The sequence below is a fragment of the Crocodylus porosus genome, unplaced genomic scaffold, assembly GCF_001723895.1.
Source record: "Crocodylus porosus isolate Cpor-Errol unplaced genomic scaffold, CroPor_comp1, whole genome shotgun sequence".
Classification (NCBI taxonomy): Eukaryota; Metazoa; Chordata; order Crocodylia; family Crocodylidae; genus Crocodylus; species Crocodylus porosus.
This window is the reverse complement of record NW_017728906.1, coordinates 625926-651923: the sequence shown is the minus strand read 5'-3', so window position 1 is coordinate 651923 and position 25998 is coordinate 625926. Positions and strand designations below refer to the sequence as shown.

Below are 25998 nucleotides of genomic sequence, written 5' to 3'. Positions count from 1 at the left end.
AGGACACTCAGGTTTGGTATCCAATGCAGGTTAGATTTCTTCTGTTGGCAAATCCTCGTCCCAGGGAACTCCTAGAGAGGTGGCAGAACTGAACTTGCCGCTTACTGTAGATGGACCCCTATAAACCAGTAGGGACCCTGGTGAGCATGTGCAGAACGGGTAGAGGATCTGCAGTACAAAAGGACTGAGCAGACATTTACTCAGTCAATCAGGGTGAGACTTTGGGGTAGGACTGAAAGGAGGACTATACCACTGCACATAAGTTGCTCTATGGATAGCTCTGTATTCCTTATTTCATTAGAGAGTCCCTTAGGCTTGGGTTTCTGGCTAAATTTCAGCATTCAGCTTGTCTATTTAGCTGCATGATGAATGTGTTTAGAATCCTTGGCGTAACGAGCAGGCAACTTCAGCCACTTGCAATAAGAGTATCAGTGCAGAGGAGATTGGCTGGAGGTGTGTTGAGCTCCTATTTGTCTTGGATGCATCCAAAAGCATGGAGAGAACAGAGGGGATATGTCCTGATTTGAACACCCCAACTTTCACAACCCCTTTGATCAGATGTGCTGGGAAGGCTGGGATTGGCCCCTCTCTCATTGCACAGTCATGACAGAGGTGAGAACATTTAATGCTGCCTGTCTCAGAAGTGAAACATGGGGGAAGTCCAGCTGCTGTGCCAGATGCATCTCAGGACTGCAGAAGAAACCACAGGAGATGACCCTCAGAAAATAATAAAGCTATTTTATTCTTTCTCTCTTCCCCAAAGACGGTGATGGAGAATAGGAGTAATGCTCCACCTTGCCTCTGCTGAGAAAGCACTACATCCTTTTCCTTCTTCACTGCTCCTCTCTTCTCATTTTCTTTCATGACATCTTCCTTCATGGACTTCCAAAGTGCCCTGTCCTCCGTGTGTTTGGTGGCACTTTCTCAACATTCATCTGCCTTTCTGTGTATGCCTCAGTCCAGTGTATGAATGAGTTTATACTAGATTCCCTTCCTTCATTTCCCTCCCCTTCATCCTCTCTCCAGGAAGCCAGTCTGCCATGAAGCTGTGCTGAGCTATGATCTGAAGGTCCCATCTGGAGTTCAGCTCTCTCAACTGAGCCTGTTGGTAGGGATGGGGTAAAGCCTTTTTAATCATTGTTGTGAAAACTAGAATTTTCAAAATATTTTTGGCCAAAGTGGATCCTTGGTCTAGATGACTAATGCTTGCGCTAATAGGTATTTAGAAAATGGTCCTGAAATCTCCCCAGTATATGTGAGGTGGTGTCAGTGTAAATAATTATCTGTTAACATTTGTGATCATTTACAGTGGAATCTCTTCAGGACCTTTCTTTTACTAAACATTCTGAAGTGCCTGTTTAAATGGGATCTCAAACAATGTAAATAATAACCATAAGGTGCATCCTTTGTATTTCTGAAATCTATGATGCTGAAGTGTGTAGTGAATTTGCACCTATTGTGCCATATAAATAATCCAGCAAAGAATATAGGAAAGGAGATGCCTGCAAACTCAGAGCTCTGCCCAGCTTTCTATATATCATAGTGTCATTCTCGGATATTAAGTTTCACAGAACTTGATGCTATGGCATAGTTCTCGCTTATTGTTTATTCCTTGTTCAGAGAATCAGCATGCTTTTTCTGCAGCTAAGAATACACAATGTGATGTGTACATTTATTAGGTCACATTTTGCTATTTTTCCCCAGCTTTTGTTTATATGCTGATGCTTTATTCCATTCAATCCCAGTGCTGAGGTGGATATTGCACTAAGAATTTCCTTTGAATCATTCTCAAAGTACTTAATACTTACCACAAAGATGATTTCAGGACAAAAAACCTGTTGTCAATTCCACAAATGCTCGTCTCTGACAAAAGATTTAACTGTTGTGGATAGCAAGATTTAAAAACACAGATACTGCTTGCTTTTTGTTCTGTTTTGTTTTTTCTTTTATGTTTTTCATGCTCCAAACAAGCTGGATTCCAAACCTGCGTGAATTTCAGAAGGTAGAGCTTCAATGTGACTTACACTAAAACGGGTGTCTTGAGCACAATGCACAATTCATTCCGTTTCAGCTTTTGAAATCCCTTAGCTGAAGTCTGTTAGGAGCACAAGTTATTTGAAAGCTCACAGAGAGCATTCCCTCATGTGGAGTTAATAGGCAGCTGACTGGCAATGCGTGCTTACACAAATGTATCTGCTATTGTAAAGGAACCAGTGCAAACATTGGCTTTTCATAACCTGTTGTGACTGTTGGTTCTATTACATTAAATACATTGCAGTCCCACAGTCCTACTCTCATATTTCATGCTGTTGGGTGGAAATAAGTTGCATTATATTCTTTATGCATTGAGCACTAAGATGTTGAGCCTCACAGGGGCCTGGAGAAAAATGTGGCTTCATCCTCTGGAAGCTGAGCATGTTCATCAGAGGCAAGCAGTATAAATGGGAGAGATAGATCAGTGGTCTCCAAACTTTTTTGATCGTGCACCCCTATCAGTAAAAAATTTGAGCATGCACCCCCAATATATGTTCATTTGTATTTGCGCACACCTATCAGTAAAAAATTTTTGAGCATGCACCCCCAATGTATGTATATTTATATAAATATAAATAGAAGTTCTAATATTTTCTTTCTGCACCCCAATGGATCATCTTGCGTGCACCCCGCTTTGGAGACCACTGAGATAGAAGACACCTTCTGGAGAGGGGGGATGGATTTTTGTACAGTGTCAGTAATTCAGTGTTGACAGACCTCATGGAAGAACTATAGTCTGAAATGGGATTTGAAGGGAGGAGAAAAGGAGAGGAGAGGTCTTTCAAGCCCAAGAAAAGCATTGAAAGGAGTAGAAAAGTATGGAAGAAGGAAGCTTTTCAAGAAGCAGCCCTAGATGGAACATGGAAAGGGGCGTGGGATGAAACAGGTTTGTCTGTTTGCCTGGACCCATCACTGTGATATCTCCAGCGATAAGGAGCCAAATAAACTTAAGTTTATGCTATGTTGACAATTATTTTGGGACTCCTAGCAGCATTGTGGGTAAAATATTCTTCAACTCTTAGGACTTAGTATGCTTCTGACATTCCACTTACTTCATATGCATAGAAGTAAACCCAGGCTAGCAGTTTCCCACTAAAAACTATTTGAATTCTTATAGCAAACTTTAGCTTTTCTTGTGTTCTGCATTGCCTAGCTGTGAATCTTATTTTGGTTGGATGGAGGCTTGCAAAAAAAAGATAACTTTAAGTTTATATGTACAAATAGTTATGGACAGCAAGCTTGAATCTAAGATTTATGCTCAGTCAAAGTCCTTATATGTTAAATATGTGAATCAGAGAACAGAATGTTATTTAAAGATGATATGTATGAAAATGAAACTTAATTGCTAATGCAAAATACAAAGGGAAGGATCATGTTTATGTATATGTGAGAAGAGGGAAAGTTATAGTTCAGCAACATTCATGTTAATTAATTAAAAGATAGGATACAGACCTAAAATAGCAGTAACCTAAACCAGCAGGGTAGCATGGGTCCTTTCCATGTGATTTGACATTTGCTTCCACAAGTTAAAAATCAAAAAATTCTGCACAGTCTATAGCATCTTGTGGAACCAGATCGCTTGGTGGTCATGCATGCAATTGGATCTAGAATTCAGTGCCATAATTACATGATATTTGACATTGTGAGATACATGACATTTTTTGGATTCCCCAACTTTCTGCAGTTTTAAAACACTTTAAGGACTTTTAAAGGAGCAAGTCTTGAAGAATTTGAATGAGGAAAAGCTTTTTTAGTGGGGAATGAGACTATCTATGAACAGGGACTGGTGTGAAAAAGTGTGCAGGCATACTTGAAGATGAAAGTGATTAATGAGGTATTGAGATTGGCATGAGTGGCATTAACAGGCCCCAGATATAGACGTAGCTGGTTGCTCACACCTTGATTTACACTGCTTTTTTTAAAGCATGTAAATATCTACTGAACTGTCATAGTTCCCTCACACTTAGAATTTAATTTTTCTGTGCTTGGTGACTGGAATGAATGAGTGGCTTTGTATATGACATTCTGCATCATGTGTGACTTTATTGGAGTTCTTGGATGTGTACCTTATTTGCAGGAATTCTAATGCCTGCTGTAGATGCATCTTTTTTCCCTATTAAGCTGAAATACACTGTCCGTAGCAACTCACATACAGTGTATGATGTCCCCGGTTTCAATAAAATCCACTTTTAGAACTTTATAAACTATATCCTAAGACAGGTCCCTTAAGCAGATATATCTTTTAAGAGACACAATATGACAAACCAACAGATGTTTGGTGCATGATATATTTCTTTCTTTCCCAATGGCCCTTATAAAAAAGACAAGAAGATAGAGTTATTAAAAGTCAGCTAATGACATGATGTAGGGAGTCTGTGGTTCAGTGGCTGTTATTACAGCTGTGCCCCATTACATATTGGTTACCTAGGACATGCTTGTTATTTGAATGACATTTATCTTTTGAGTTTCAAACATTCTTCACATAAATAAGGATTTTACGCTTTTCAAATGTGTTTTACAGTTCAGTCCAAAGAGTGCTAAAGGACTGTTCTGTTTCAATAAAACTCATCCTTTAGGGATGCAAAAAAAAAGGGAAGTGTTTATAAATGTGTCACTCCACATCTACTCTGATATGGGCATGATCCCCAGCTCCTTGGAACTTTTGGAAGTCAGGCCTAAGTTCTCAATTTCGTGTGTGAACAAGCATTTGTTGCACCTGGTCTTTAGGTGTAGGTGGCTTAGTTTAAGCTCCCTACACCTAAACCAGAAGCAGATGTATGCAGCAGTTCCCTGCTCCCAGGAGCAGCACGTACAGGTGTCCACCACTTCCAGGAGCTATGCAAGGAAAGTGAAATAAGTAACAGGGTGGGGAGAAGAGTGGGTAGGATCAGGGTAAGGAGTGGCAGGTTCAAGGTGGGTTTAGTGGGATTGGGAGGGGCTGGCAGGTCTGCAGGATGTGGAGTGGTACCAGGTCTAGGGAACAGCAGGGGGTTAAAAATAGTCCAGTCAGGGATTGGAGAGTGGAGGGATTAGCACGGGGCTGAGGTGACTGGCTGGGATTTCCCAGTCCCCGGGCTACACTGGGAATGCAGGCAGGTGTTCACAAGATTGGGTTAACCCTTTTAGGTTAACCTGATTTCAATCTAAGTTAGTGCAACTATTCAGGTAAGCTAACTTAGACTGGGAACACCATTTTTTTTGGTCTGATTTAAGACTTCTGAGCACCTGCATGATTGGGCATTTGGATTGACCTAACCCCAGTTACATCAATCTAAATATAACAGCTATACATACCTTTTGGGACAGACATTGCCCTTCTCAGTGGGCTCATCTACACGTGATACGACATCACCATAGCAATGCGCTATGGCAATGTAACACTGACAGGCAAAAAATGTGACGCCGCAGCTACATTGCTGTATCAACACACTCCCTTGGTATAGCATGTTGCTACAGTGACATAGCAGCCAAAAATAACTGTGCGCTGTTGGCATGATGCAGTATAGACTTTCAAAAGGGAAGTACTAAATGACAGTGCAGTAACAATGGTATCATAGAGACACGTATAGATCTGCCCAGTGTAACATAAGCAGTCTGGGCACTTTTACATGTGCTCTGAGGGGAGGGGGAAGCATTTAAATTAGAGTGGCTCAGCACCTCGTGCATGAGCATCTCCACACTTCAAAAGGGCAGCAGGGGTGCTTGAACTAAAGCTCATTCAAGTTTTAGTTCAAGCACCCCCACTGCCCTTATGAACTGCAGGGATGCTGATACACAAGATGCAGGAGGCTGCTGGGCCTGGTAATTGCCATGGTCCAGCAGACTGGGCTCAGTAATTGCCACACTCCAGCATGGAGGCTGCGTCAACACACTGTGATTACAGCCATGCTCCAGCAGACTCGGCATGGTAATTGCCATGACTCAATTAATTGAGTCTGCTCCGATGTGCTGTAATTACAGTGTGTTGGAGCAGCCTCCATGCTTGTGTACAGGCACCCTCTGTCTCTAAATACAGTTGATTCTTGATCTAATTAAGATGTGGAGCTTATGTTCAAAGCCTCCTTCTTACTGACACCCCTCATCTCTCATCCTTCAAACCCACCTTCCGTACTTTTAAGAGGAGTTGTTGGGCCCCTACATTAGATATCGACAGATAATGATCATTATAAGTGTACCACATATATAGTCCACTTATACCTTGGCATCCAATTGTAAATGTTCAAGATGTAAGGTCACATACTTGACACTAAGGATCTTATCTCCACATATCTAGGCTGGATAAAATAGAAAGTAATGCAGGCAAGTAAAATGTTCAGCTTTCAGTTCAACATGGAACATTTCTTCAGTCATCTTGCTCAGTTTTCTTTCATTTCATTTGTTAATATTTCAAGGTGAATCACCACAGAAAGAGGCTGTTCATCTACTCCTTATCTGCACACAAAGCCAACCACTTGTATTACCCCTTCAAGCTGCTTTTATTGGACAGTTTACAATTCTGGTCAGCTATAAAGTTAACTGGAATAAAACACCTGTCTTGGAGGTTTGTGAGTTTCCAATTCTTTAATCCACATTTTAACCTCAAATATTCATTCACCAGTTTCAGATTAAATATGTCATTTCTACATATTCAGAACTTCCAATAATTTCAGAAGAAGTCAATGGGAGATTTTTGTGTATAAATTATATAGTAACAAATAATAGCCTCGTCAATTAAACTGCAGTTATTCATTGATGGTGATGGTCTCTCTCATGTTGGAAAGGTTGCATGGAATTTAATTTGTAGGTCTTATAGGATGCTGCCAAATGAAAAAAACCCTGCTCTATTGGAAGCAACAGCGTGTTACTTCAGCCTAGCTCTGCAGTGTTTGTACAGACTGGGCCGTTTAGTGAGGCTTTTTAGCTCTTTAAACTAAAGCTGATTCAATCAGCTATTAGATAAAAGCACCAAAAAAGCCCCACTAAAGCACCTAATCTCTACAGATACTGGGAAAGCCAGGTGCAACTAACCTGCTGCCTGTTCTGGGCATGTGCTGGGCTTGGCGCAAGAGTGCACCAAGTCTAAAGTAAAGCACCCTTTGTTTGGTTTTTTCCATGTCTGCAAGCAATGACAGTCAACCTGAGTTTAAGACTATAAATGCTCAAAGAAGCTAAGCTAGTTTGTGAACCTTGAGTACCTCAGTTATTCCATAGTAACTGTGTACATATTCTTCCCTGTAGTACATAAAAGCAGCTTACCCCTTGGGCTAACTACTGACAGTCAAAAAACCCAAGGCTCAATAGATTCCGTCTTTGCAGGTTACACTGAACTGCATAGACTGAACCAATAAACAAGTGAATAGATATTCACTTTTAATTCTGGAAATGCAGCCACATGCCTGCAGTGGCCTAAGCCAGAAGCTGGGGGGGTAGGGAGAGGCACTAAAGCCATGCCTCCCTGCTCAGCTGGACTAGCCCACCCACCCTAGAAGGTAGGGTGGGGTTTGCAAGGGAGGTACCAAGCATCCTGGGATTCTGGGGGACTGAGTTAACTTGAATCTGGAGGGGATCTGGGGCAGAAGTTCAATGAACTGATTTACCGTAAATCAGTAAAGCCTGCTACTACATCCATCCTGGTTTATCTTAAACTGGTTTCAGCCATTTTGAAAGTGCTTTATGTGCACTGAACTTCTGTTGGGTGTGTAATTTCTTTCCTAACCTCAGTAAACATGGACTAACCTGTGTCATTCTCACTAAAGGGTAGCAAGGTGTAGGAGCGTGCACATAGGCAATTACTGTGCAGCACATAACACACTATAAATGTGCATCTTAGCTTACCTCACAGTCACTTGTTTGTGTTCCCATACACTAATGGTGCATCCCATCATCATGGTAAGTTGGCATGCTCTAGAACAGGGGTGGGTAATTATTTCGGCTAAAGGGCTGCTTAATGAGTTTGGTGAGCTCTTGAAGGCTATTCCGTGGCTGCCATCTTGGGACCAGAACTCCTGCCCCTAATCCTTGACCTTTTCTGCTGGAAGTCCTGCCCCTTGCTCCAGAAGTACTTCTTTTGGGAGGTGGGGCTTGCTATCTTGAAACCGGAAAAAAACAAATCGTATACTAAAAAATAAAACATCTACTATAACGTATTTTAATTTTATTTTAAAAAATACTTTTGTCCTGATTTATGTGTGTTTGTGTAGTATATCTAGAGGTAATTGCATAATAGCTCAAAATACAGTCTGACTCTTACAGCCCTATGAGGAGAAGCTGAGGGATCTGAATCTCTTCAGTCTCTGCAAGAAGAGACTGAGGGGGGATCTTGTGGCTGCCTACAACCTTATCAGGGGCCACCAGTAGGAACTTGGGGGAAGTCTGTTCACCAGGGTTGCCCTTGGGGTCACCAGGAGGAAGGGCCACAAGCTGAGGGAGGATAGGTTTAGGTTAGATATTAGGAAGAACTGCTTTACTTTAAGGGTGGCCAGAGCCTGGAATAGGCTTCCCAGAGAGGTGGTGCTCTCACCTTCCCTGGAAATCTTCAAGAGGAGACTGGATAGGCACATGGCTGGGGTTTAATGACCCCTGCCACCCCCAGTGCTCCTTCCTGCCCATGGCAGGGGGTCAGACTAGATGATCTGTCTAGGTCCCTTCTGACTTATTGATTTTATGATTCTATAATTAATATATTGTGTGTGGTAGGGTATGTGGGGTGTGAGAATGGTGAATGCGGAGTAGGTGTGGAGGGGTGTGGGTGCAGGTTATGTGGTTGGGTTGGGAGTATGTGAGAGGGTGAGGGTGTGTGTTTGGGTATGGTGGGGTTTGGAAGGGTGTGTCTGTGGGAACTATGGAAGGGTGTGGGTGTGTTTTGGGATATGGTGGTGGGTGGGTTGTATGGGTATGTGGGGGTGGTTGGAGTGGGGGGATATGGGAGCATGTATGGGGGCTGTGTGGTTATGGTCAAGGGGTGAGAATATGTGTGGAGGCTGTGGGAGGGTGTGGGTATGGTGGAGGATGGGCTGTGTGGGAGGGTGGGTCCTCAGAGTCCCTGGAGTGTGCGAGTTCCTGAAGTTGCATGTGGTGGCAGTGAGCAAGGCCATCCCCAAACTGCCCCACAGCTCCCCATGTTCACACCCCAGTCCCTAGCCTCAGGTGGCAGCAGCATGCAGGGCCAGCCACACCCAGCCCCATAGCTTTCCCACCCAAATCCCCAGCCACATGTGGTGACAAGGTGTGGTGCCAGCTCCACCCAACCCCATAGCATTCAGCTCCTGTGCGCCTACCCCAGCTGCAAGTGGCAGCAGCAGGCAGGGCCAGCTGCACCTGACCCTGTAACACACAGCTCCCACCCAAGTCCCTAGCTGCATGTATCAGCAGCATGTGGGGCCAGTCCCACCCAGCCCAATGGCGCTTCTGCCCAAGTCCCTGGCTGCACATGGTGGCAGCATGCAGAGTCAGCCTGGCCCCATACTACATAGCTCCCACACTCCCATCTGAGTCCCCGGGTGCACATGGTGGCAGCATGTGGGGTCAGCCCCACCCAGCCCCATAGCATGCAGGTCTTGCGCTGCTGCAGCATGCGGGGCCAGCCCAGTCCAGCCCCATAGCACATGGCTCCCCGCATTCCCATCCCCTCCCTCACAGCAGGAGTTCCTGGCCTCGGCCCATTGTGGCCCATACCTGCATTTCCAGGCTCGCAGGCAGGGTGGCTGGGAACAGTCACAGGGTGGCCCGGCACAAGCTCTGCTAGGCATAGGCTTCTTGTCTCCAGCACCCCCTGGCTAGGGGCTGAGGCAGATTGGGCCAGGCTGGGGTGGGTGGTGGGGTGGTTGTTTTAGCAACCAGAGCTGTACCTCCTGCATGGAGGGACCGGCTTGTAGAGGAGCAGCCCAGGGCCAGGGCTTACAGAGGAGCCATGCAGGCCAGACAGACTTGCCTGGCAAGCCAGATCCAGCCCATGGGTCATATTTTGCCCACCCCTGCTCTAGAATGATCCAAACTTATTATAAACTGCTTGACACTAGATCCTCCTCTCAGAGGTGCTTGGAAATCCAAGCACTTTAGAAGTAACTAGTTTGGATGCCAGAGTCTCTCATGGAAGTCATTAGCAGTCATTTGATTCCAGAGGAGGTTGCTTTTTTTTATCTGGCATTTACAAGTTGGAGCAGTTTAGCAGATCACACTGTTTTAGACAGAAAGAGTGTTAAAAGGAGAGGGAGAGAGAAAAGAAAGAAATATGACCTCCACTTTATTATTGACTTCCATGACACATTCTGGTGTCCAGACTGACCAACCTTAAATCAGACTAAAAAGGGTAGTGTGCAGCCATTCTTTGAAAGTACAGCTTTGTTCAGAGATAGCATATATTAATGAAGTAAGAACTAAAATTTGTATTCATTAGTGTAACCAGGCCAAAGGAGTCAGGATGGAGGCTGAGTGAAAAAGAAGAGTGTCTCTGAAATATTCAAGATTTTGTACTGTTTTTAGGTGGCTTTTGTTTATAGTATCCTTTGATATTACACATCTAGACTGGAGAACCTCTGATAACACTTGTTGGCAGACCAGTTGAAGGACTTCAGAGCTACTGATTAAGGAGGGAAGGAAAAGAAAAGACAACATTTTTGTAGTACAGAAACTTTAATCTAGCACCACACATTTTTTTCCAGGACTAGTGTTTGGTTTAATATGCAGGCAGTCATAGAGATGACTCTTAACTACATTTCTTACAGAATGGACAGAATTTTTCTGACTGAGGTGATAACTTGAGTTTCACAGAAAGGAAAAACCTAGCGATTCTTTGACAGTTGGTGCTTTAGTCAGGGTGAATAATTCCCTTTTTTTCTTAAAACCTCACACCAGTAAACCTAAGGCTGTAGTGTAACATGAAGTCATGAGACAATAGTGTGGGGGTGGGGAAGCAAAAATGTTTATTTAAAATTGATACGGCCTTAAAAATATTGAGTGAAAAAGAGGAAGTATTGAGAAGCTCCCCCACTAACATTTCAGACAGAGAATGGAAAGAATAACATTTTTATTATGAGTACTTTAGGCTGAAACCTTAAGAAAGCATACATGACTTTTCCCTCATCTGTAAAATAACAGCTATGAGCACCATGGCACCATAATTTTAGTTTCTGAAACAAGTGCCTTGTGCAGCCTGATACTTCCCAAATGGATATGGCATGTCGGTGATTTATCACACATGTGTTGGGCATATGAGTAAGTCAAGCATTTTGCTTACTGTGTGGCAGGCATTTGCTATCTCTTTTATGAAAAAGAGAGAGAAACAGAGAGATGAGCACCTGACACTGAAAAACCTTAATAAAGTTTGCTTTTATTTTAAAAATGAATAGCAGCAGAGGGGAATAAGCTGTGATAATCAAGTATCTGGTGACAGCTGCTGCCCTGAAGGTGGCCTTCCTCTGTACTTGAGAGCAAAAGTAAACAGCTTCACTTTAGTGCAGTTCCTGCTGGAGCTGCTTTCATTCCCCATTTGTGTTCTTCATCCTCTCTTTTTTCCTCCAGGTAACTCATACAGTGCTTGTAGCTGTTCCAAAGTGGGTAGCCAATGGCTACAGTCCACTGCCTTGGAAAAAGCATTTATTAACTTTCTTGTATGGGCTGCAAGTAGCCACTCAAGCAATGCTAATTAAAAAGTCCATTTTGCAATATGTAAGATAAATGTAGCATAGCTTTGACTGAAAAAGAGAATCGCACTTAGGCAGAGCAAGGCACATAATCCCACATTGTCCTGAAAATGTTGCAGATTTAGCTAGCAAGTTCCAATAGCTAATTTTTTTCAGTGAAAGCTTTTCTCCCAAGTTTTTTTTTTTTAGGATTGGAGAATGACTTCAAAGGCTTTAACAGAAAAACAAGTCACAAGGCTTTAAGAAAAAAGCTTTGTTTGGGCTACAACTCAGTTAATCCTATGTACTATAGTATTGTTCTGAATCTTCTGAAGTTAGCCTGTTTCCTCTTAACCTCACTTCTTTCCCCTCCTGTTCTAACACTGAAGCATCTTTTTTCTAGTATTAACCCTTAGGTCTGGTTAGTCATCTGTTAGAAACCTTTACTCTTTTTCCACCTTCATCGTTATTATTATTGTGTCCTGCCAGAAATTTGGGGTCAAAATCTGTACCCCAACATGGATCCCCTTGGCTCTGAGACTCGTTGAAGGCTCTAATTCCATGCCTTCACAGAAAATAAAGGACAAGAAGGGTGAATTTCTTTGTGGTTAACAATCACTTAATGGCCGTACTGAATCAGGTGACATTTCACAGTGCACACCATAAAAATATATTGAGTCTGCTGCAGCTTAAACGAAAGGTGCAAAAATGCATACAAAAGTACAATGTTAGTTTAACTACATATCCTGGAGATTAAAGGGCAAAGGACTATGTGCACACATTCAGGAGGGGAAGACTGTATAGAGGGAGGGGAGATGTTGGGTTTAGCAGGTTTCTAACACTATCATTAAAATCTATTTCCTTTCCCTTCCATGTGCCTTGTGAGCCACCTGATAACAATGTTCTATTTGTACCCTTCTGAAATGTGCTCATGTGCTTAACCTTGTAAATATTTGTCTTAAAAGAACAATATATAGGGTGGCAACACATTTCATTCCACCCAATTAAGAGGGTAAATTGTAACACAATTGAAAAAATTTACCTCTTAAAAAGATTTCAACTCCTGCTTTCTGTAAACTATCAGGCAGAATAAAGCATTGGCAGAGGCCAACCTGAAGAGAAGGGAGATGGGGAGTCATGAATTTTGAAAGCAAATACCTTTGTGTTCATACAAAGAGAGTTTGGTGCCACCATTGCCATTACAATTGATTAGTAAACAAATGGGTGTCTACACACATGATCTGGATCGGGAGGGAAGTGTTTTAATTAAAGGGGCTCCCAGGCAGCCACTCTAATTAAAATGCCACAGCATCACATGTATTCAGCCCCCTGCATTTAAAAATGGCCATGGTGTGCTTTAATTGAAGCTTGTTCAATGAGTTTTAGTTAAAGCACCCCTGCTGCCATTTTGAAATGCAGGACACTGAATACATGTAATGGTGAGGCGCACCGGAGCATTCCAGTTAGAACGTTACAGCAGATTCGATTAATCCAATGTGTTCTAATTAGAATGCATTGGAGCACATGTATAGGCATCACATGGATTCCTGCTCAACAGTGGTATGTTAGACAAAGACCACAATTTGGGAGCTTGCTCTCAAAAACTCAGCTTTTGGTTTCTTCCTGTTTTAATATTTGATTGACAGTAAAAAAAAAAAAAACAAAACAAGAAGAAGATAATTTGTTATTCATGAAAGGTGCTGGACTGAGATTAACATGTCAGCCATTTAGCTACATAGCACAAAAGGAAGCACAAGCCTCCTAACTTATTTCTTCACTGTGCATGTGCACCTTCTGTTTTGTACAGGCCATCCCTAGGTGGAAGAGTAACTTTTTCCTCATATCTGTTCAAAACTTGGCCTCTCCACAGTCACTTACAGGAAAGATCTCTAGGTCAGTAGGAGCCAGGTATGCCACAAAGAAGCCCTTCACCATTCCTAAGTGCCACGCTGATCCCCTTCCCATACTAATCTGCTCCTCTGCTTTCTGCTCCCTGCCCTATGCCCATGCCTATTCTGCTCCTTTCCTTTCTTTTTGTTGCCTTGTCTACCACTGTACTGCCTGATATACCACATTCGACACATAGAAGCTGTCTGTGCTATTTGTGGCATGTGTGCTGCAGCTTGGCTAGTTCTACCCTTGGTAGTAGCTTCTATCATTTGGACTTTAAGAATCTGAGAACTGGACCAAAACTGCTTACCCTCCACCTCATTTTACATGCACCATCAGTCCTGAGTTGGTAAGGCCTTTCAGTCACTTCACACTTGGGATGGAATTGACCAAATGCCATTTGATTGGTAGGCTCCGTATGGCATTACAAAAGCATCCAGACCTTCAATTTCAAATATTGCGTCTATTTAATGTACAGTATAGCTTTACCTAACAGTCTGGAGAGGCAGGGAAATAGACAAAAGGGAATAAGGTACATATTCAAATGATAATAGAAGAATTATGTAGAAGTAATCAGACTTTTTTTTTAAAAGGGGTTTTTATTTATTTAGTCTAAAGGTCAGAAAAGACCTGCCTTCAGGCAGCACAATCAATACTGCATTTGAAGTGGCTCAGGCTCCTTCCTTTGCAAATCTGTTCTAAATCCCGATGTGATAGCTGAACTTATTTGGATTTTTTTCTCCTTAACGCTACAGGACCAAATTCATCCTTGAAGAAAGGGGCTGAAATACCATCAACTATGAGTGGCACACAGTCATTTTATGTATGACATATAATCCTTTGTAACTTTGCTAGATAGTCACTAAAATTTCATTTGTGACCATCAGGACTATACAAGAAACAAGATGAGTCTAAATGTTTGACCAGTTGCCTAAACATAGCTTATCACAGGTCCTGCTGAATCTCCCTGAGAACACAGACATTTCTCTTACAGTATCTGTATCTGAAACCCAGTCACATATGAAAACAATAACCACAGAATAACGAAAGAGTCAATAAGGAGATTTATATACAGCTGCTATTAAACTGGAGGAAAACGAATGGTCTGATAGAGTCCATTTCTCTGGGAAATCAATTTTGGTACAGTTTTATTGTCCTTTCTGCTAGACCCTTCATGTTACTTGCTTGCAACTTTAACAGTTCTGAGTGAGGAGGGTTTTACACATGTGATCCTAAGCTCCCTGGATCACTGCATTTGTTACTTTTCCAACATACACATCCCCAGTTGCCCTGAATGCTACCTACCAACACCGAATGCACAAAGTCAATTTCCCCTGGTACCCTTAGGGAGCTCTGACGGTGAATGTTAACTGCTTACACCAGTCAGAACCAGCAATGCTATGCATGTACAAATAATAAACATTTGATGGACAAATATGTCTCTTAGTGCATTCCATGTAGCTGTAGAGAACGTACATCTTCCCTTCTTGGTGAGGGGAAAAGGTTAATTATGTATGTAAAGACGTGCAATGAGATTGTTAAATAAAAAGTCACCCAGGTTGTGAGGAAACTAATATTGCTGATCTAAGACAATATAAACTGTAGTACAAAGCACTTGAATTACCAGTGGGAGCATTCAGAATCTTCCAATATTGCATATTCTGCCTAAGCACTTTAAAAAAAGTCAAATCCAAATATATGTACATGCATATGCATATGCATACGTCTAATTTTAAGTAGTTCTCTGCAGGTCCTGTGCTTACCTCACTCTTCAATCTGACATTATTCTTATTATTGTCAGTGTTGAAGTTAAAGATTCTGAAAGAGTCAATCCTGTCATTTATCACAGAATATTACTTCTTCCCTTGTTGGTCTTTTACATATTATACCCTAGCCCTTCCAGGTAAGTGAAGGAGTAATTGGCTATATTAGAATATGACATGCTTATTAGAAAACAGACGTTGCCTTCTCCCTTGAACCAGATTCTCCTGTCACTAATTCTCATTTTCGTATCAGAAACAATTGGTTTTACATTTATATAAGCCTGCTGACTTAAGTGGTTCTGACTATGTTTTGCATCACTGTAATCAAGAAGAGAAATAGCCCCTTGGGTGCAAAAGAAGTATGAGGAAATAGTAAAGGCCATTTGACGAAAAGGATTATTTCAATTGCTACTATTTTTTTCTTGATTTAGTAAAATTTATTGGGAAAATTTGGAAAAAGGTAACTGACATACTACCATACAAATTCAGACCTATGTTCATTTCTTGAATTCTTGTCAATCCAGCCAAAGTAATTTCTCAGTTCAGGAAAACATTTAAGCTGTACTGAAGTCCAACCCTATTCAGGACAATTTCATTCCATAGTGTAGATGACCCTTCACAAATACTGCTTTACCTTCAGGCCTTTCTCATGTGAAGTGAAAGGCTATTAGCTTGTGTTCTTCAGCTGATTTCTGTTGCTACAATATAGACTTTTTACATAGCCCTGACTTTCTACCATTCAATATCTGACAAACCTGTCCTGCCCAGCAGAATGAGAATAGTGGTTCTCTTTGAAGAGATCCTCATGGAAATTTCTCCCACACCCCAGGCTCTTTCCCATTAAATGTTTGTTGAAGGCAGATATTATTATTGTGAAAATGTACAGCAGTCACAAGTACACAAAAACATTGAAAGCTCTACAAAAATGTTTGATATTTAACAGGAAACCTAATTCAAATAAAACCATCTAGAGGTCATTAAGAAAATATGCAGAACATTTTCCTTTTACTTTTAAGTAAATTGCCCCTTGTATTCACGTCAAACTTTTTCTCCCCTAAACAAGGACAGTTTGGGTCATCATTTAGATACCTTGATCACAAATTGATTAGACCAAGATTGGCAATGTTTTTTTTCCAGTGGTGGGCCAGAATAACTCGAATTGGGTCCAAATTGGACTGGCATCACTAGGAACTGGCCTCCTCTACCATCATGACTGCTTCTCCTTGCCACCTGGCCATGGCACAGAAGAGGTAAATGACAGTAGTGACGCTTCATGTGTAGTAGACTATTCTACTGCTCATTAGCACATTAGCATAATGTCACTTTTTTACTAGCATAGCAAATTAGATTTACTAATGCGTAGTAAAATAGTCTACTGCACATTAAAACGCACATATAGATGTGCTCTGTTATTAGTAAATGTATGATGAGTACATTTCCGATACACCAATGTAATCTATGTTATTTGCACATCTGTAGAGATCTGCATAAATGAGTTTAAAATAACTAATAAGAAAGCAGTTATAAATTGCCTGGGGACTGGAATGAATAAGATTATTTAAACCTGTCTGGAGAATATGCTGTAGTACATCTCAACATAAAGTATTAGAGGAAATAACTATTTTTGATAATCATTTATTAATTATACATACAATATTTATAAATTTTATCTTAATGGGAAGTGCTCCTGTTGAGGTATAGGACGTGATAGGGTGTTCAGATACAAAAAATGAGAAATGATGTAACTTGAAAAGACATAAAAATGACTTACAAGGGCATAAACACAGCACACAGGAGGAGATGACTTAACACAGGACTTACTACACTAGAACAGGCCAGCTGGATAATCACTTTGGTATCTTGGCTTCAGCAATGGTCTGTACTTAAGTAAGTGTGGAATTACTAAAGGATATCCATTACACTTCTATCCTATATACCTTGCTTAATGCTTTTCAGCAACTGTAAGGGACTTGTATATGTAATGAGCAGAAGGGAAATTAAGGTAGACTCCCCAAAACACCCAGTATCAACAGTCTAACTTAAAGATAAACATTGACTTAGATTTGAACATGGAGAACAGATTCCTGAAATGTAAATGTTATTAAGGGAGGTGTGGCAGGGCACTAGGTGTGCCTGCCACTTTAAGGCCCTGGAGCTGGCAGCCTCCAGGTGCCTAATGAGGGCAGCCATTTTAGGCGCAGGGTTGCCTATATAAACAAGGCAGTTCCGCTGCTGGTGGTCAGGCAACAACATTGCCTGGCTAGAGGGCTGTTGAGTTTCATCTGGAGGTAAGGGAGGAGCTGTAGGGGATGGTAGGAGGCTCCTGGTCCTGGGAACATCCTGAAACTACACTCTGCCAAGAGTGTATGGCCTGGTGGGGCTCTCAGTGGTGTGGGAGCCCCCAGGAAATGCCAGGCCAGTTACCACCTTGGTGCCTTAACCCCTAGCCCTCACCTTCAGGTGGGTCGCGTACACCAGAGGTAGTTGTGGGTGTGCCAGCCCCAAGGAGGAGAGTTGGAGGCTGGGTGTGGCCAAGGCTGCCTGAGCTCTATGGGGGTTTGAGACCCTGAGGAAGAGAGTTGGGGTCAGGCATGGCTACAGCCACCTGAGCCCACCTGTGGAGGGAAGCTCCGAGACCCCAAGTAAAAGGGGGTGTTACAAGCAGTGTGGAGCCCCCAGTGTGAGGGAGGCAGCGTGTGGAGCCCTGTGAAGGGAGAGGGGGTCCAGCCAGAGAGAGAGAGCTGAGTTCTGACCCCAGTAAGTCCTCTAATGTGAGGAGGCAGAGTTTGGGTGGAATATAACACTGGTAGTAGCACCACGACCTGCTGCGCAAGGTGGGGGGGAATGAGAGTCCCCTGTGTGACCCTGAGGCACCAGTTGTGGTGTGAGGTAACCCCAGCTCCCCACATCTGTGGAGGAGGACCCTGAGAGGGGGACCCCAGGATAAGAGTATGGGTCATACATCAAGGCCTGCCAGAGCTTCCCCTGACTGGCCCAGGCAGGGGCCAGGACCAGGAGGGTCAGAAGGGCAAGCAGGCCCACTGAGAGGGACACCCAAGAGCTGGGGGCCTGGTGTCCCAACTGGCCTGGAGGTGGGCCGGGGCTAGCGTGAGTTGAAGGTCCCAGTGAGGGACCACACCTGAAGGGGAGCCGGTGGCAGAAAGAGACATGGCCCAGTATGATGGCAGCAGAGTCCGCCTGAAGGGAGGAGCTCAGTTGGGGGTCCTACAGCAGGATTCTGGGCCCCATCGTGGGGGACTGGTGCATATGAGAACATCAGGATGTCATCTGCAAGGCTTGAGCTGTGTTGTAGGGGAGGAATGGAGCCACAGATGGTGCCCCTCAGCAGCAGGACAGAAAACGGACAGCCTCCCACCTAATTACATCTATTAATTAATCAATTAAGACCAAGGTGTGGCGGGCAAGAAGGCAGGCAGTTTGCCCAAGAACAGGTGGGCGGGCCACATGGAGATCACCCCCAGTAGGCCCCCTGTTACAGGAGGGTATTGCAGACAAATGGGAATCAGTTTGAACCACTGTCTATAGGAAGTGTATATAAATTTGGTAGGAGCATTTATATTTTTCTCATCTCACTGATCTATTAAGAGAGTGACTGTCAACATTTACGTGTAAGTCTTGACATCACAAGGTTTGTGTTTTAAAGACACTTAACAAAACCAAATATGAATAGAAATAAGTTTCTAATTTATTTTAATTAAAACATTTTTTTGGCATTTAGAAGTGTTCCCGCAGTGCTGGAAACCTGAATATAGCAATGCTGTTCTAGTGCATGGCAACAGATGATAGCTGAACCTAAACAAATCTTAACACTATCATAAATTCAGCTGAAATCCTGAGGGCATATCAGTACTGACTCTGACAACATTAGGCCATACCACTGTAATAACACATTGTGCCCACTTGCCCCACTCCATTAAATGCCAAAAAGTAGCCTAGCCACAATTTGGTGAGCTCCCATTGTGGGGCCAGCATACTTCTCCATCTTGAATGTGGTTAGTGGCACATGGCCAGGGCTGTTCTAACATTGGCATTTGGTCGAGCAGCAGTGTGTGGGAGGGTTGTGATTTCACAGTAGAACTCTACAGCTACAGTGGGAGGTGGTGTAGGTTCTAATTGTTCAGATCAGCTGATACATTTTTATTAGGATGTCGTAATGTGAACTGCACAAATGCACCCAATTTCTATCTTACTGTTTACTGGTAATTAGTTAGGTGCTGAGCTGGTTTATCATTAATTATGGCCACCTCAAAAAATGGACATTTGGAAGGGAATCGTAGTCCATTGAAATTTTGCTATAGCCTGCAGTGGGTCCTGGATTTCATTCCCAGTTTGGGCAAGCAACATGAAGCATACTATGAACTGCTTTATGCTTGAAAACTTGTGAGATGAGAGTTTCAGGACCTCCAGTACTATTTTCATTTCACTTGTTAGTGGCATGCCGTCTTTTGCCACCTGTATCAGTGTATCTCTGAACTAAAGTTTAATTGCTTATATTTTGGCCTTTAGATTTTTTGCCTTGTACTTTGCCCTTTTAGATTTTTTTTTCAAAGAAACATTATAAAGGAAATGTCATGTAGGAGGGAACAAGTTGCATTAGGGGAAACATTACTGAATAATGTCATAAAAAGGATGTATTCTGTAGTATACTGATGATAATTATTAACTATGGATACCAGGGGACTCCTTGTATGTAATGTATTCCAGTCCTGTTGTATTCTTGCATATGAGAGTATTATCAATGATCTGCAGTGTCTGGTAATAATAATGCGCAAACGTTATAACAAATAGGTAGTACTGTTGTTTTGTTCCTTTTTAATATATCACATGTATTTCATTGCTTACATTATAGTAGCAGATTGAAAACATCTGCTTTCTTGCCACTAGTCCACAAGTAACAGAAAGTCTCAGCTCATTTTCCTTCAGGCCAGTATGCTTCAAGCCATGTTTACCAGGACTATAATCCAGCTGCTGAGTGTTGATACAGGGCCAGACCTATACTCAGGAGTCTTTTAAATGGAAACAATACCTTCTTGCCAAGGATTAGAACAGTGATAAACTCCATTTGCTTTTCTCTCCCTCCTCCCCCGCCTCCCTTTCCTTGCAGCTCCATCCCCCATCACAATAATTAGGAAGGACCGGACATCCAGGAATAGCGTGTCTCTATCTTGGCAAGAACCTGAACATCCTAATGGGATCATCTTGGACTACGAGGTCAAGTACTATGAAAAGGTGGGAAGAAGAGGTGGAAGGGGGATGTTTCAGTGTTTATAGTCTCGTACTGAAATCATTGTCTTTTGTGCCTAAAACGACCAGGATGCAGCCATGCCTTTGCTCTCTGTCTCTTTCAACAGTTACTGTTCAATTTGACAAATTCCTGGTTCATGAAAATGAGCCCATGGATGAGCACAAAATGTGCAGCTGTCTTTGCCTCCTTGGTTTCATGGTGTTTATTTAAAAAATACTCTTTTTAAAAATATTTGTTCATTTATGAGTTGTCCTTCAGGTGCAGCATATTTGCACACAAGTGATTTGAGAGAGAGTAGATCACAATTTACAACATCAGAGTAATTCACACTAGTGAACCATGAAAAGTAACTATATCTTTCCTAAACAGGACAGAAAAAGAAGGGAGAGGGGAAGAGAGAGGGGGAAGGAAAAGGTTTGTTTTATTTTGTTTATTGTGTTCTTTCAGTTGTAATCAGGCTATCTGCTATTGAGCTGTAGTAAATTCACTAGTAAATCATGCTGATAGGAAGGAAGATCCCCAACAACTGCTGTGCAAATCACAGAGTGAGACTTGCCCTTGCCTCAATGAATGAGATTCCACTATAATGTTCCAAAGAATACATTGTTGCCAATTCCAGTTAGGCATAAGAAAAAATTGGCAGGAGTAAAGGGTTAATTCAGTAAATACTGATAGTACTTATTTGTGCAAACTAAGGACTTCAAGCCTCCAAAAGTGAACAAGACACTAGTTTCTATGGGTTTGTATCAGGATAGAGATTGTGTTTAAATCCTAGATGTTAGAAGTGAAAAGGACTTGATAGATCAGTCAGACCATCATTCTCTTATTTTAAGTCCTATGAAGGGCAGAGTGACATTACTAATAGAAACTACACTTGATCATCGCCAGTCTGAAGACTATGTTCCATATTCTAAAAAGATGTATGAAATGAGGCTAGGAGTCAAAGAGACCTAAAAAAGTTGGAGGATTGGACCAAATGAAATCTCATGAAATTCAATATGGGCAAGTGCAAAGTCCTGCACTTAAGATGGAATAATCCCATGGACAAGCTGGGGACCAACTGGCTGGGCACCAGCTCTACAGAAAAGCACCTGGGGGGGTTACAGTGGACAATAAGCTGAATATGAGCTAATTGAATATGTGTGCCCTTGTTGTGAAGAAAACTAACAGCATAGTGGGCTTCATTAGTAGGTGTGTTACCAACAAATAAAGGGAAGTGATTATTTCCCTCTGTGAGGCACTAGTGAGTCCACATCTGGAGTATTGTCTCCAATTTTGCTCCCCCCACCACCCACTACAGAAAGGATGTGGATAAATTGGAGAGGGTCCAGCAAAGGTCAATGGAAATGTTTAGAGGGTTGGGGAACATGACTTGAGGAGAGGCTGGTCTTATTTAGTGTGAAGAAAACATGACTGAGGGGGGGGTTTAATAGCAGCCTTCAACTACGTGAAGGGTGTTCAAAAACGGGTGGAGCTAGACTGTTCTTGGTAGTGGTAGATGATGGAACAAGGAAGGAGCAGTGTCTCATGTGGCAGCGAGGGAAGTTTAGGTTAGATATGAGGAAACACTTTCGTACTAGAAGAATAGTAAAGCACTGGAACAGGTTACCCAGGGAGGTGGTAGAATCTCCATCCTTAGAGGTTTTTAAGACCTAAGTAGACAAAGCCTTGGCTGGGATTATACAGTTATATATGTCTTGGTTTGAGCAGGGGGTTGGGCTAGATGACCTCCTGAGGTCCCGTCCAACTCTAATTTTGTGACTTTATGATCTGACCATTTGACTTTTTTGAGAATTTGGATTTTGAAGGGCCTTGGTGAAGTCAGACACCCATCATTTTTAACCTTTGCTGGTAAGAAGAAAAAAAATCCTCCCAAACCTTTTTTAGCTTTAAACTAATTCTAGACAGGAGTGTATTGTAGATTTCCTTTTTTTGAGACCAATTCAGTTTCTGTTTTGCCATTTATTTCAATGACATCAGGATTGAGTCATTAAAGGAGAACCAACCATATATCAATTTGTCTTTATTTATACAACCACATGTAAACCAGCAGTAAAACCACATGGAAAGTATTTGGACTTTCTCATTTTCTTTCATTCTTAAAAAAAAAAAATCATATAACGTATTGCCTTTTAATAAAGAATTTAGGGTTATTTACCTCACAAAGTACCTATATCTAAATGCACCCAGAGCTTCAGTCTCTTTCACACAGGACAGATTGTTTACTTGAGCTAATGACTTCCATCTCATTTGAGACCTACCAGTGTGCTCATGTTGTCATTGGCTGTAATTTTGTTTTTCAAGACCTGCAGCAGGATGAGCTCAGCTTGAGAGTCTTTTCTTTTGGAACTCATTTCCCAGGATGGTCCTTCAAGAGTTTGATGGGATTCAGGGTACAATTTAAGATTATTTTTTTCAGTCTGAATTTTGAGCAAGTTAAATATCTTCAGTAACTGCTTAGGGATAGGATGTTTTTTGATTTATGAGCAGAGTAGAGGATCACTGATTTTTTTTTTTTTTTTTTTTTTTTTTTTTTTTTTTTTTTTTTTTTTTTATGGTAGCTCTACTCTGAAAAGTAACGTTAATGAAACAGCATTATTTTACTCAGTGACAGTTCAATACTGTGAGGTATAGGAGGCTTCTTGAAATCAAAATGCCTTACATTCCCTATGACTGGTAGGATTAAACTTCAAATATGCTTTCTTCGTAGTATCAGAGTCATGTCTGCTTATACCAATGATTAAAGTACACTTCCATGACACTTACCCACCATTGGCATTGTAGAGCTAACACAGTTCTGAGAACTTGACTCAAAGTCAACTGAATCTATATAAAACACCCCATCATATATATTAACAACACAAATAAGTAAATGGCAGATTTCAGACCATAGCCTCTCTTTAACTCCTCTTCTATTTATTTATCCATGTTTCTGTGCTGCCTTATAAAAATATTCATTTCCATTCACTCAAGCTGTGGGTAGGAATTGTCATGCCACAACAGACTAATGGTCCATATCCTGCTGTCCAGTATCCTGCCTTTGTCCATTAGTGAATGCCAGCTGTAGTTATAATGCCTAGCTCTTTTCTCTCTACTTCAGATGAAATTTCTCTCTTGATGATGAGCCTAGCTGTCTTCTTCCTGGTCCGTTTCAGGAGAGCTCTTCTAGCACCAAGCCCCTTTGTGCTTTTATTCTTCTCAGGTAGAATTTAACAATTCCCCTACTCATAAACTGGGCATGGGGCTGCTGGCCATCAGCTTGCCAGTCTGATCCCCATGTGGAACTCCCCTCTCTTCCCTTCCATGGGAGGAAGGGGAGATGGTCCTTTAGGTTTTCTGGTTCACAGGCCTCAGCCAGAAAGTTATCACATCTAGTTCTGTAAACTGACTGCAGCCAAGAGGTTGGATTTTCACTAATTTGGGCATTACTCTTAAACATGTGTAAAACATGTTTATAAAGGTGTGGCTTGTTTTGAGAGGTTGTTTCTCTCTGCTTGTTTTTCCTCAAAACCCCATTATTAAACTAAATGTTTTCATACAGACAGTATTGAATAAGCTGTTCAACAGACTGTGTTCATAACTTATTACACAGAAGCTCCGGTATAGTCACAACCCTCAACTAAAGCAAATTGCTCTTTTAAATGTTTATTATCCTCCCCTGGTTGATGCTGAATGTCACCTGTTGTTCTTTTGGCCTTCTCCCTATCTTTTTTTAAGCCCTACTTAAATTCTTCAGAATACTTAATATTGATGAAAAATTTAACTAAGTTACAATTGCTGTTCCAAATCTGGCAGAAATCACTCATTCACATATTGCTAAACATAAAATATAAAATAGTACCATTGGTAAGGTATGGTTAAGGGGAGATATCTGAGAAATTACCAAGCTGTAGAGCTGCATCCAGATAAGCACAGCCATGCAGTATGTGCACCACATACCACACATTTAGTTGTTCTCCGTGCTACAAGGGAGCAGCATGAAGGGGTTTTTTGACCTCTGGATATCCAGGGATCAGAAAAACCCCATGGATTTAAAAAAAAAAAAAAAGCAGAGGAGCTCACACTTGGGCAGCAGGCACTGCTCAAAAGCAGAGCTGAGCTGCCCAGAGCCATGCTATAGCTGCCACCCTGACTCTGTGTGGCAGAATTGCCACTGCTGCAGCCCCATCCCTGTGCTGGCCCCAGCCTCCCCTACCCCACCCAGGGTAACTTGCCATGCACCAGAGCATGCGTGGCACAGGCATTCTCCAGAGACAACTAGCAGTGGCGCAAGGTGTCCCCAGGGAACCAAGCATCCACACCATGTGTGGTGTGTGGCCTATGAGTGTAATTGACCCACAGAACCTTCTTTACAGATGGGATGTTACAACAAGAAAGAATATAGCTTTGAGGGGATTCTAGGAAGGGTTTGCAGTGGCACTTGTGGGAAAAATCTTTTAACTTGCAGGCCTATCACCTTGATTTAAATGTGATTGAGACACGATAAATATAGACTGCCAAAATAGCTTTTTAAAGACTGTCATTTCAGAAAAAAACTGCATTTTAAATAAAGTTTATGGTACCTAGTTAATGTTAAGTTTTATACAAATGTTAAATAATATTAATACTTTGAGAGAGAGTTTAGTAAAGCTGGAGGAAATACATGGTTCATTTTTTAAGGCAGTGCAAAATAATACTCAAGTTAAGCATATACCCAAGTGCTTTGCCAACCTCAGCCATATAAATGCCACCATGTGCACTGGCCTGCTTTTTTTTAGGTGCAGGTTTTTTTGACATCAGGATCTCCCAGGGTCAAAAAGCCACCCCATACTGCAAAGTACTAATGCAGAGAATGCCTGCATAAGCGGCACGTGTGATGTGCAGCACTGCAGACAGGTCTGTGGCGCCACATACTGCACATCCATGTTCATCTAGACATACCCATTGGGAATAGCCAGGGGTGCATAATCCCCAGCCTGCGGAACAATATCATCTTGCCCTTATGAGTCCCTATGAATCCAGAAGTTTGGCAGAGGGGGAGCACCAGTAGCATTTATTGCCACTCCCCTGCTGCCAGATTTCCATACTGTGGGGAACCCAGTGGGCTGGATAGTGCTCTAGATCAGGTGTATGGGACCAGGGGTGCGTTGCCTGATCCAGGTGTATGGAGCTGGACCAAGGTGATGAAGGGCTGGGGCTTCTCATTCCTGGAGCCAGGAAAGCGTGGGGCCTGATCAGGATACATGGGGCCAGGCCAGGCAGCACAGGGCCCAATTAGGGCACATGGGGACAGGCCAGGGTGACTCAGGGCCTGATCATGATGTGTAGGTCTGGGCCAGAAAGGGGGCCCCATCTGGGCTTCTGGGGCCAATCGGGTCATGTGGAGATGGGGCAAGGTGGCTCAGGGGTGGAGGGCCTGATCCATATGCGTGGAGCCCAACCACACATGCTGACCTCTCAAAGGAAC

General features: G+C 42.3%; 1 protein-coding gene across 2 annotated transcripts in view; it reads left to right on the top strand.

Annotated features, from left to right (window-relative positions):
* Positions 1 to 25998, top strand: part of EPHA3 (EPH receptor A3) — a 367059-nt gene that overhangs the window by 239417 nt on the left and 101644 nt on the right. For both annotated transcript variants that reach the window (XM_019528572.1, XM_019528571.1), the window contains exon 6: positions 20412 to 20536. In XM_019528572.1, coding sequence (XP_019384117.1) covers positions 20412 to 20536 — 125 coding nt within the window. The remainder of the gene's footprint in view (positions 1 to 20411; positions 20537 to 25998) is intronic.